Genomic DNA, 12882 nt, shown 5'->3' with positions numbered 1-12882 from the left:
AGGGACAAGAGTTTTAATTTATGCCTCAGGGCATATGAAGTTCTTATAGAACGGGTGGTCGGATAAACTTTGGATCGGATGGGGCTTTGATTGGAACCTGAAAGTTTTAGTGCTGTATTTAAGCGTCAAAGGGTATAGAGGGCAATCAGCCCCCTTCAAGTCTGTCACCCCAAGACACATCTGATCTTAATTTTAAGAGAGCCATTTAATTCAGCTCTACTACGAATACTACAACAACTAATACTACCACTGCTACAACGCTACTCCATTTACAATATTGAGAGACATTTGAACTAATCAAAAGACGTTATAAGCATGCATATTGTCAAAAGAGTGTATCTTAAGAACTGAATTGCGTATTAATTTGGAACTATCAAAGAATGGTTAAAGGGGAACATCATTTGACTAAAAGGCAATATGTACACACCACTGCTCATAATACTATCACTTGCAAACTTACTACTGCTACTCCTACTTCAACTACTACTTGTGAGGCTTGTAAGACATCTAAAGAAAACAGTCTAAATATTTAAGTAGACTTCACCAGAGACACTGCATCAAAACAAACCAGAATAAAGGAAAGACACATTCACCAATTGCATTTTGCAAAAATTCTTTGCATAGTAATAGATTTAGCTTGTCTACAGAGTTGATCTTTCATTATAATGGGGACAGGTGGTTTTATTTTCAACCAAGAAAAATTTAGTTGAATCATTGAACATTAAGTTATCATAAAATGAGTCTATGAAAATATCTCCAGCAACTCTATTTATAGCAAGGTTTGTATTTATATATTTTTTAATCACAATTCCCCCTCTAAAAGATTGTGGTAAGCCATTTACATTAGATATTAAAATTGCCTCCTTCTTTTTCAAGACTCTTGTAAATTCTACTTCAAAAGGTTAAATTGTTTTATTTTTTTCGTTTTTATCTCTTATTAACACTGAGGACGACTTGGCGAAGGTCCTTGCCGAAATATTGCCCTATTTTCACTTCATATTGTTCCAATTGCTGACACTGCCCTCTTTTTTCTCTGCTATTTGATTTTTTTCGTTTATTATATTTTCTGTTCTTTTTTTCATGCGTCATGTACAGCCAACATGGTCTTAGAATGTACTATAGGTGTTTTTTGTTTAATATATGAGCCCCCTCCTCCTCCGGGCCTATTCTTGCGTACATGTATCTCTTTAGTGGAGAATTGTATCTACTATAACGAAAAAAGGTCAGTAAGGCTTGTAAACTAGCTAGCCTTGAAGCAATAGACTAAATTTAAGTTAATCCTAAATTTGATTTAATCTAAATTTAAGTTAGCCCTTTTTAAGTTAATCCTCAAAACATGTGTAGCTAAATGTAGAAGAACATTTAGACATAGTCGTGTTATCAATTTTTTAGTCCAAGGGATGTAATATTTAAAACTGTATTATACTTAAATCGAATTTATAATTATTACATCAAAGGGTATAATCCCTAGCAAAAGTTTGAAGGTACATTTCCTCGAAATTTTCATGTAAACGTTTTAGGTATAACAAAATTTAATTTTGTTTTCAGTTGGGAGTGGAAACAAGGAAGGAAATCTTTAACCTTATTGCCCCTTCAAAACATCAGGTGTTTAGTATCTTTCCCATTATTCTTGTGTTTTCTACATGGTTTGCCAGTTTTTTTGGTTCTTTAGCATATGAGTCCTCCCAAAAGTGAAGCTCCTGTGGACATGACATATCTTTAGGTATTTTTATATATAAGAACCCCCTCCTCCCCCAGCCTAACTTTCGCATACACATATTTTTAGTGGAGAATTGTATTTACCATAACACAAAAAACTCAGTAAAGCTTGCAAACTAGCAACTAACGAAGCTATAGATTAAATATATTTTACATTAATCCTCATCTTTGATACTTATTTAGATACTTATTTTCAACCCCAAAATACTCTTTTTTAGCTTCCTCTTAAAACTTCTTCTTAAGAAGCTCTCTTTCCTTCTTTTCTCTTAAACTTCTTTCCTCTTAAACCTCTTTCCACTAAGGTTATCCTATAGTATTGTCAAACTGCAATTGAAATATTTGTTATTTCATATGGTTCTCTTATTCAAAACAAAACTTGTCATGTTTCAGGACGAACAGGATTTTCCCTAAGACCTGCAGCAGGCTTATTATCAGCTAGGGACTTTTTGGCGAGTTTGGCTTTTCGAGTATTTCAGTGCACCCAGTACATACGACACCATAATGCACCCCATCATAGTCCTGAGCCGTAAGTAATCCTCCTAGTAGCTTCTTATTCACGCCACTAGTATGTAGGCTCTTTATTTATGAATATTTGTCTCTTGCAAGTCTATATATCCGTAGTTATTAAATAAGGAAAGAAAAATTTAAAAAATTAACTGCAGTCCAATATTAAAACTGAAAACTGAATTCTTGTGTTTCATTGATTGAATGCTTTTCAGAAAATACAAATAGAACATTTAATTGTTTAAAGAAAATTTGGATCAATAAGCCCTTCCACTTGTAGCCCCCTTTTTAGAATTTGTTCTTGAAGAGCAAGAGGCAAAAATTCGAATTTTTGGGCAAAGAGCCAACGGTGGATGGGCTTAGAAGAGGGTTGGGCCTTCACACACACAAAATTGTTTTTGTCTTTTTTTTTTAGGTTGATATCACTTCTTACTTTCATTTGAAGAGGTCCATCATATCTCCCAGTCCTTAGTCTTTATTAAATAAAAAAAAACAAGTTTTTCTAACTGAACGTAAGGAGCGACATTAAAACTTAAAACGAACAGAAATTACTTCGTTTAAGAAAGGGGCTGCTTCCTCATCAACGCCCCACTCTTTACGCTAAAGTTTGACTCTTTTTTCAACTCTACTTTTTAAAACAGTAAAAAACTTCAGCGTAAAGAGTGGGGCGTTGATAAGCAAGCAGCCCCTTTCATATACGGATTAATTTCTGTTCGTTTTAAGTTTTAATGTCACTCCTTAATTTCAGTTAAAAAAACGTGTTTTTTTTTATATTTAATTTCTGAACGATTTTGAATCAATGCATGTCTTGATTTTGGCTTTCCGCAGATGAATAACTAAAACGAAGTTTGCATATTCTTTTTTTTTGGTTAAATGGCTTTCTCATAATTTTGATCGAATGATTTTGAGAAAAAGGAGCGGGGGAGGAGGCCTAGTTGCACTCCAATTTTTTGGTTACTTAAAAAGGCAACTAGAACTTTTAATTTTGTACGAATGTTTTTATTAGTAAAAGACATATGTAACTTACAAATTAGCTTACGAAACGAACTTTTGTATTCTTATGTTTTTATTACGTATATGAGGGGGCTCACTCCCTCGTCAGTACCTCGCTCTTTACACTAAAGCTTAAAATGTGTTCCAATTTCTTAAGAATGACCCCTGAATAACAAAAGCCGTAGAATAAATAGCTGAAATTAATAAAAATACTTTGGCGTAAAGAGCGAGGTATTAGGAGGAGGTGAACCCTTCATATACGTAATAATTTCTGTTCATTTTAAGTTTTAATGCTTCTCCTTACTTCCAGTTGAAAAAACTTTTTCATATTTATTTTTTTAAATAATGCTAGAAAATCCTGCGCTTTCTTCATGGAAATTTTCTTCCCCCATGACAAATTCCTCGATGGAAAGTTCCCCAGCATATCCCCCTCTTTTAAACCCCTCCCCCAGCCAAAAAAATCCCCCTGAAAACGTCTGGACACTTCCCAATAACCATTAATATATGCAAACACTAGTCAAAGTTTGTAACTTGTAGCCCCTCCCACGGGGACTGTGGGGGAATAAGTCATCCCCAAAGACATAGTTATAAGGTTTTTCGAATACATTGAATAAAATGACTATCTCAGAATTTTGAACCGGTGACTTTGGAAAAATAATTAGCGTAGGAGGGGGCCTAGGTGCCCTCCAGTTTTTTGGTCACTCAAAAAGGGCACTAGAAATTTTCATTTCCGCTAGAATCAGCCCTCTCGCAACATTCTAGGACCACTGGGTCGATACGATCACCCCTGGGAAAATAACAACAAAAAAAACAAAAACAAATAAACAAATAAACACGCATCTGTTATCTACCTTCTGGCAAAAAATACAAAATTCCACATTTTTGTAGCTAGGAGCTTGAAACTTCCACAATAATGCTCTCTGATACGCTGAATCTGATGGTGTGATTTTCACTAAGATTGTATGACTTTTAGGGGGTATTTCCCCAGAGGCACCATTTGGGGGGTCAGGGGTGGGCAAATGCCCCCCCCCCCCAGATTTTCAAGGGGGCCCAAGTCTCCACCATAAACGGCCCTTTGCCGGCCATAATAATCCATTATGTCCAACATAATTCATTCTGTCCAATTGATTTGAAATTACTGTGCGCCTATTAACCAAAGAACATAATTACTTGACAACCCTTGGGGTAAGTACACTATTTGCTATTAATCATTGTAAACTTTGAAAGTAGTTTAGATACATAATAAAATTCTCAAGTTCCGTCAACTGCCCATTTCCTAGATGATTATATTAATATTAAAACTTTTGAACATTTGCAGTAATTCCTCTAAGTTGACAAATTGAAATAGGTCAGTTCCTGACAAATGTTTTGATGTTTATTTCCTTATTTTAGTGAATTTAAACCACCATTTTAGATTACTCGAGTCAGTTCTTATTCTGTTTCTCTCCTCGTCTTATGTACATTTACTGTATCATATGTGAAAATAAACATTTTTATCCTTGACACATAAATCTTATGAAAGTTAGAGACTCTTGACATCCTCTACCGGTCGAAACCCCGATTGTAGGCCAACACTACCATAAGACTCTAAAGACGAGAGTACAGAGAGAAGTAGAAGACTTTACATCATTAAGCCTATTAACTTTTTAGGTAGGTAAATATAAAGGTATTAATAGCCATTAGCATTAGAATTCAAAAGATCACCAAGCATCTGAAACAGTTTGTGACAACTTTGATACTAGAAAAGAACTTCATCCAATCTGGAAATCAGACTACTACTTTGGCGGATAAAATAAAGCGAGAATACTCCGAGACTTTCGACCGTCTACTAGCCGAATTTGACAGAAGGTTCACAGATAACTTGCCAGTGCTGAGCACGCTCGAAACCTTGGATCCAAGCTCGACCAAGTTTATGGACACATAGTTACTCAAGCGTTTCTCTGCTCTTTACGGTTAGCTGGATATCAACGACATTCTTCTCAAATCTCAAGCTGGTATTGCCAAGCGTTTCTTGCTCAATGAGGAGAAAAAGCCGAAAAACTTCCTAAACATTGTCGACCATCTTCAGGCATTACCAGTGGCTTACTCAAAAGTAATTAAAGTACTTCGTATTGCTGCCACACCTCCTGTGACAAGAGCGAGCGATGAGCGTTTGTTTTCTAGCCTAGAAATAGTGAAAAACTACCTGCGGTCTACAACAGGAGACGATCGTCTCAGTCTTTTGATGTTCGCAGAGAAGGATCTAGTAAAACATTGGACTGCGACCAGTTTGTTGATGATTTTGCAAAGACGAAACCTCGGCGGTTCCCCTTGTTACCTTGAGTGTTGTAATATTGTTTTTCTCTTGTTTTGTTTTTCCTTTTTGTAAATATATTTGATCTGAAAGATTTCTGCTGTAGGAAAACCGAGATTTTGGTTACAACCCTCAGCATGTTAATGAAGATTACTTTCACTGATGTATTGTTTACTTAGATAAGAAAGTTTCTCGCTGAGGAAGGCCAGCCTTTAGTCTGGTTGAATTTTTCACTTTCAGTTTAATCTCTTAACCTTGTTGATTGTGATCTTCGATGTTATAATTAATCTTAGAGGTCAGTGTGACTGAGTTCCACATTTGGTTACAGCATATTTCCAAGCAACACACGGGTGCTGAAAATGCGTTTTTACTTAGAATATTCGATCGATGTGCTGCCAAAATCCACATGTTTTCTTACGCGACAAAAAGTTAGTCTGGGGGGGGGCCAAGATGGAGTTCATTCCCACCCCAAAATTTTGCCCAAATGGCGCCTCTGTGTTTTCCCCTATTTTCTAAAATAAGCCAAATTTCGTTACCACGAACTGTTGGATAATGTTTACATTAAAATTTAGCCTTCGTGTAACAATGGTTCGAGAAATGGGACTCGTTCAGTGCAGAGGAAATTTCTATAGAAAAAAAAAATTACATTTCTATATTAACCACGAGAAATTATTATTGTGTTTGTTTAAAATTTCTCGTTCAATTAAATCTAAATTAAAATGTTTTAATAAAGCCAAACTATAAGAACTTACCGGAACATTTTGGCATTGTGTGGGATATGAACAACTTACGAATTGAAGGCTGCGGAGAAGTATTTTTCAGTAAGTTTGTATTTTTACGTATTAAAAGAGTTTTCAAACTAAACGAATAGTTTTGTTAATTTATTTTACCGTTCAACGTGCCAATACTGATGAAAAGATGATACGGTCCTAGAAACTTCGTGATTTTAAAAACCAAAAGAAAAATCTTGTAAAATCATGGTTTTCTGGTAAGAGTTAAATAAAAAAAAAAAAAAAAAACTAGATTTTTCTACTGAAAGTAAGGAAGAACATTAAAGCTGAAAACGAACAGAATTATTACGTATATGAAGAGGGTTGCCCCCTCCTCATTACCTCGCTCTTTACGCTATTTTTTTATTACATTTAAAAAGTGTCTTATTGTACTAATTAAACAGCCCTTGTGTCTCAGGAGGTCATTGCTAAAGAATTGGGACGAAATTCAAACTTTAGCGTAAAGAGTGAGGTTCTGAGAATTCATCTACGTAATAATTTCTGTTCGTTTTAAGTTTTAATGTTGCTCCTTACTTTCAGTTGAAAAAAACTTTTTTTTTCAATTTCTGATCATTTTTTCTAATCATTCCAGGAAATCTGATCCCACATCCACGGAGAAACCCCCTTACCATAGAAATATCCTCTTGACAATTCAATCCCGGTGAAAAATTACCCCGGACAGTTACTGTTAACCACTCCGCGCGTAAAATTGAGATGGAAAAAAGAAAGGAAGATATATAAAAATTATTTTGAATAAGAATTTTGGCAAATTTCTGAAGTGGATAATTTCCCCTGACACGTTCACTCTCTGGAAACTTCCCTCTCCATGGAAAATTCCCCCGTGGAAAAACCCCAGCAGAAAATTTGTCTTCCCACCACTCGAAACTGTATGTATTCATCCAAATAACAAATATCATACGTAAACAATAGAAAAATTTTATGACTCAAAGACATTTCCATTGGGGCTGTAGGGGGGAGGGGGGGTTCATGTTATACCCACAGGCATAATTATCGGCATAATTATTGGGTCTCTTTCAATTATCCAGGACCACTGAGTTGAAACGATCACCCCTGAAAAAAACAAAAACTAAAACTAAACACGCATCCGTGATCTTTCTTCTGGCAAAAAATACAAAATTCTTCATTTTTGCATATAGGAACTTGAAACCTGTACAGTAGGGTTCTCTGATACGCTGAATTTGATGGTGTGATTTTCATTAAGATTTTTCGACTCTTAGTGGGCGTTTCTTCTTTTTTCGAAAATCAGAAAATTTTTATAAGGATCGGACCCTTTGATGGGTAAGTTTGAACTTAATGTAATTTATATATTTTAAATCAGCTTAAAAAGCCGATTCTTTTAATATATCTATTGGTATAAAAATTTATTTAAAGAAAAATCATATTTAGAGTTTCAGTTCCTTCAGAGCATTGACCTAGGTCGCTCCTTACATACAGTTTGTTACCATGAACTTTTTGAACTGCAATTTTTTCAGATTTTTCTTTTGATTGTTTTTACATATATGAGGGAGTTGTCCCCTCGTCAGTGCCTTACTCTTTACGCTAAAATGTTTGGCGGTTTTTAAAAAAGCTTATTATTCTAATTAAACGGCCCTTGTGTGCCAGGAATCATTATTAAACAATTGCAACAAGAAGTCAAATATTAGCGTAAAGAGTGAAGTACTGAGATGGAGGCAACCCCCTCATATACGTAATAATTTTTTTTCGTTTTAGGTTTTAATGTTGTTCCTTACTTTCAGCTGGAAAAGTGTTTTTTTTTATTTAATAACAACCTCAAGCCCAACACATACAATACCTTTGCTTTTTTAAAACATAAAAATCATAGTTATGAAGCAACTTAAGGTAAAATTAAATGCTAAGGTTGGCCGGAAAATAAAACGAACAAGTTAATGCTTATATTGGCCATTATTTAACAAAATTATAACTTTGGCGTAAAGAGTGAGGTACTGACGAGGGGAAGAAACTATCTCACATACGTGATATGAGTGGGTTCACCCCTTCGTTAATACCTCACTCTTTACGCTAAAGTTCAAATTTTGTTTCAATTCTTTAAGAATGCCCCCTGAATCCAAAAAGACGTTTAATTAGAATAAATAGCTTTTTGGAAATTACTAAAAATACTTTAGCGTAAAAAGCAAGGTATTGACTAGGGGGCGAACCCCCTCATATACAAAATAATTTCTATTCGTTTTAAGATTAGTGTTGCTCCTTACTTTAGTGGAAAAAAGTTTTTTTCAATTTTAATTTCTTATTGTTTTTTTTTATAATGCTGGGAAATCAAGTGCCCCCTTCATAGAAATTCCCTTCCCCCCTGAAAAATTCTTCCATTAAAATCTTTACATGTAACTCTCTACCCCAACCCCCCCTGCCACCGGAAAAATACCCCTGAAAATGTATGTATACTTCCCAATAAACAATGCTATATGTAAACAATGGGAAAAGTTCGTAACTTGCAGCCCTTCCCCCTGGGACTGTGGCGGATTAAGTCAACCTCAAAGACATAGTTATTAGATTTGTTGACTATGATGAACAAAATAGCTATCTCAAAACTTTGATCCCGCGACTTTGGGGAAAAAATGAATTTTGGAGCGGGCTTAGTTACCCTCCAATTTCCTGGTCACTTATAAAGGGCTATAGAAATTTTAATTTCCTTTCGAATGGGCTCTCTCGTGGCATTGTAGGATAACTGGGTCAATACGGTCACCCTTAGGAAAGAAAAAAGAGAGAAAAAAAAACAAAACAAATAAATACGCATCCGTAATCTTTCTTCTGGCAAAAAATACAAAATTCCACATTTTTGCAGATAGGAGCTTAAAACCATTACAGTAGAGTTCTCTGATACGCTGAATCTGATGGTGGGATTTTCATTGAGATTCTATGATTTTAAGTGGGGGTTATTCCCTTTATTTGCAAATAAGGCAAATTTTTCATAGCTCGTAATTTTTGATGGATTGAACTATACTTGATGAAACTTATATATTTAAAATCAGACTAAAAAGTGATTCTTTTGATGTTTCTCCTTGCATCAAAATTCAGTTTTTTGGGTTTTGGTTACTATTGAACCGCGTCGCTCCTCACTCACAATTTGTTACCACGAACTATTTGATAAGCCCAAGATGGGTCCAGGGGGGTGTGTTTTAATTTTAATGAGCTTGGTTTAAAAAAAATCAGTTTTGTCTCTTGCCATTCTTTGTAGAAAACTTCGTAAAGTGGTTTTATTTCGTACAGTATGTTCAGAGAAATATTTCAGTATTTTTATTCTATTTTACCTAGAGATGCAGTGCATGAGCTACTTGGACACGTCCCAATGCTGGCTGACCCGCAATTTGCCCAGTTTTCACAGGAACTGGGAATTGCATCAATTGGTGCTTCTGATGCTGATATTGAGAAAATAGCCACGGTAGGTTTGAATGTAAGCCTTAATTAATGACTTTGTGGATAAATATAATTTTAATCGCAAGTAAAACTAGATAGACGCCATAAGATTTCACACCCCAAAATTATTTTTAAGATTCTAACTATTTCTATATTTTTTATGAGAGATTCTATTTTTTTGACAATGTGATCAATTCCATGTAGAAAGAATACGCATAGGTGTCATGTAGAGATGATATCTTGCAACACGTATACCTGCTAGTTAAATCAGTGAATTACTGGCCTTTTCTTTGCATTGTTTGTCAACCACGCTTACGTTTGAAGATCGAGATCTTAAATCAATAACTCTTTTTGGGTATTTTTGGCTGTAGAATATTTTTCTCTCACTTACAGAGAATTTCTTACTTACTTACCCTCATGCCAGTGTAACGTTGAGAGCGTCGTCAGCCCTATCTACGTGGGTCAGTCTGCAGCAAGGGTCTCTGCATCAGAAAGCGAAATTCCACCGTGGTCCAGGAAATTTCAAAAACTATCGCTCCATCGGAATTTGGGTCTTCCTCTTGGACACTTCCAAACACTATCTGTCTGTTCAAAGTTGTAAAGAATCTGAGCCAGAGTGTCGGCGGGGAATTACAAAATATTTCAAAATCAACAAAGTGTCTCCTTGCCAACCAGGTGTGACAAAAGTGATTGGGAAGTCACACTTCGTAGATATTCGCTGCTGACAAAGCCTGTCCTTTGGAACCCCTGAATTTTTCACTGGCAATTAGATTGAAGGGTGTTAAGACTGCGCTGGACAGCTACAGTTGACAGCCAAGTTTCAGCTCCGTATAGCAGGAATGAATAGACTTATCCTGAAATTATCTTCATTTTTGTGGCTCGTTTGATCGTTGGTTTCTTCAAAAATGGCTCAGTTTACCGAATATCGCAGGGGCCTTCTCTCCGCGGTCAGCAGCTCTATAGTCAATGTAGTCATTCGATGAAATAATAGAACCAAGAAAGGTGAAGTGGTCAGCCACTTTGATTAAGTTTTCGGCGACCAAGTAATTAGAATTGTCGGCGTCAGACTTTAGATGCACCACCATGACTTTCCTCTTCTTCTAGTTGATGGATAGTCCGGTCCAGGCAGCTTCGTTTTACGTGGCTTTAAGCTGGTGACTAGTAATATGTCATCAGCAAAGTCACAATCAGTGACAACCCTATTCCCGTACTTCAGTCCAAAGCTCAACTTCCTGGTTGTGCAAATCATAACATGATCAACAATACAACAATACAATACAATAGCTCAGGAAAAACCTTGAACTGACTCCTGTTCTTACTGGAAAGAATGCGCCACGTCTTCTGTTCACTTGCACACGACTCTCAGTCTCTTGATGCATAGCCCTGAGTAGGCGGAAATATTTGACGAGTGACTAGTATTAGAAAGGAAATGCCATAGAGAATCTTGATCAAATGAGTCAAATACTGCCTTGAAATCGACATAAGCAATGAAAACCTGCTGAAAAAATTCATTTGCTTTCTCGATGATTCGTCTTATGGAGATTATCTGCCGTCATTCGCCAGGCATAAAACCAGCCGGCTCTATTCTGCGCTTTCATCGAAGGTGTACAAAACATCGTTGCAACAAAACCATAGAAAGGAGCTTGCCTGGTATCGAGAGGAGTGTCATCCCTCTAAAGTTCTTGCACTCCCTCCTGGAACCTTTTTTCTTCCACAGTGGTATGATCACTCCTATGCGCCAGTCTTTCGGGAGGATTTCCGAGTCTTGTATTGCACTGAATAGTATTTGGAGCCATATTGCCACCGCCGATTTTAAGCAGCTCTGTGAAGATTCCACTGATGCCCGGAGCCTTGCAGTTTTTCTGTCTCTTCACAGATTGAAAATTCACAGATTGAAATTTTGAATTTCTACCTCTGAGAACGACTCAATGTCAACATTAACGAGGTCATTATTGACCACAGATTGGGGGTAGGCAGGACTCACTATAGGTGGAGAAAAGGGGGATGCATTAAGCAGATATAGAAAGTGTTCATTCCCTCCCTTAAACGTTGGGCACTATGTCTCCAAGGATCACACCGTCCACAGATAGTACGTTTTCTATTGGTTGAGCACACTTACTCGAGAGGTCATGTAAATGTTTGTACACTGTTTCAACATCCTCGTGGCAACTTCTTGCAGCAGGCTTTGGCGTCATCAAATGCCTTCAGATTTCTATGTGCCAGCATATTCTTGACGTAATTGAGAAGTCTATAGATCTTCATATACCCCCACAGTCTGGCTTGCCTTCGGAGTGTAATGCCATCCATACCCTCTTGTGACAGCCAAGGATTTTTGACTTGAAATTGCAAGCAAAGAATTGTTCTAGCTGCGTTGATTACACCAGTTTCAAACGAGTACCACATGGTTTCAATATCCGAAAGCTAGGACAGGCTTCTATACGGTTGTTAATATCAACTGCGTACCGCTGTTTGATCGTAGGAGTATTAAGACTGTGGAGATTTAGCATTAATATGCTTGTTCACCTTCTGAAATTTCAGCTTAAGACAAATTTTTGCAACTACAAGTCGGTGATCGGCATTACCCAGGTCAGCACCACGAAACGAGCGACAAAGAGAAACTGACCACCTCCATTGCACTTCGCAGGAGATAACAAGCTGATACAGATTCCTCACTTAAGCTTTCTCTTTTACTTATAGAGAGAGAAAAATATATAGAATGCAAAGATTAAGATGAAAAGGATTACGTTAAAAAATCAATTAAAAAGATCAGGCAAACCCACTCAAAAGAGAGAAAGAACAAGAAAATAACTTCTAAGAAGCCGAAAAAAATCAAACAACATTTTTTTTTTAATCTAAAACTCATCGAACTCCAAAATACCAGTCTTGTAACTCAAGCCGCTGACCCTCTGGGGTTGTCAAAGAGTATTAGTATGCTATGATTTTGACTCTATATTTCTGGACTGACCAGTGTGCTGCTTGGTGTGGGATTTTTCTCTTTTTAAGGAAATTGATGTGTGTCTTTAGTTTTTAACGTTGGTCTTTTGCTGTCGGATTACAAAACCTTTTTTCTGCTTTTATTTGACAATGTAATTTCTGCTTTATTACCGTTGGATATGAATTACTCATTTGGAGTATCCTTTGCCTCTAACCAGTCACAAGGACGGTTTTTTGGAATGGGGGGAGAGTTGAAACAAATTTAATTGTATAATT

At 36.4% G+C, this 12882-nt stretch overlaps 1 protein-coding gene across 1 annotated transcript in view; it reads left to right on the top strand.

Annotated features, from left to right (window-relative positions):
• Positions 1-12882, top strand: part of LOC136025349 (tyrosine 3-monooxygenase-like) — a 77672-nt gene that overhangs the window by 58082 nt on the left and 6708 nt on the right. Inside the window, exons 8-9 of the mRNA XM_065701281.1 lie at positions 2110-2245; positions 9571-9697. Coding sequence (XP_065557353.1) covers positions 2110-2245; positions 9571-9697 — 263 coding nt within the window. The remainder of the gene's footprint in view (positions 1-2109; positions 2246-9570; positions 9698-12882) is intronic.

The sequence above is a fragment of the Artemia franciscana genome, chromosome 3 (genome assembly GCF_032884065.1).
Source record: "Artemia franciscana chromosome 3, ASM3288406v1, whole genome shotgun sequence".
Classification (NCBI taxonomy): domain Eukaryota; kingdom Metazoa; phylum Arthropoda; class Branchiopoda; order Anostraca; family Artemiidae; genus Artemia; species Artemia franciscana.
This window is presented reverse-complemented; position numbering and strand designations above follow the sequence as displayed.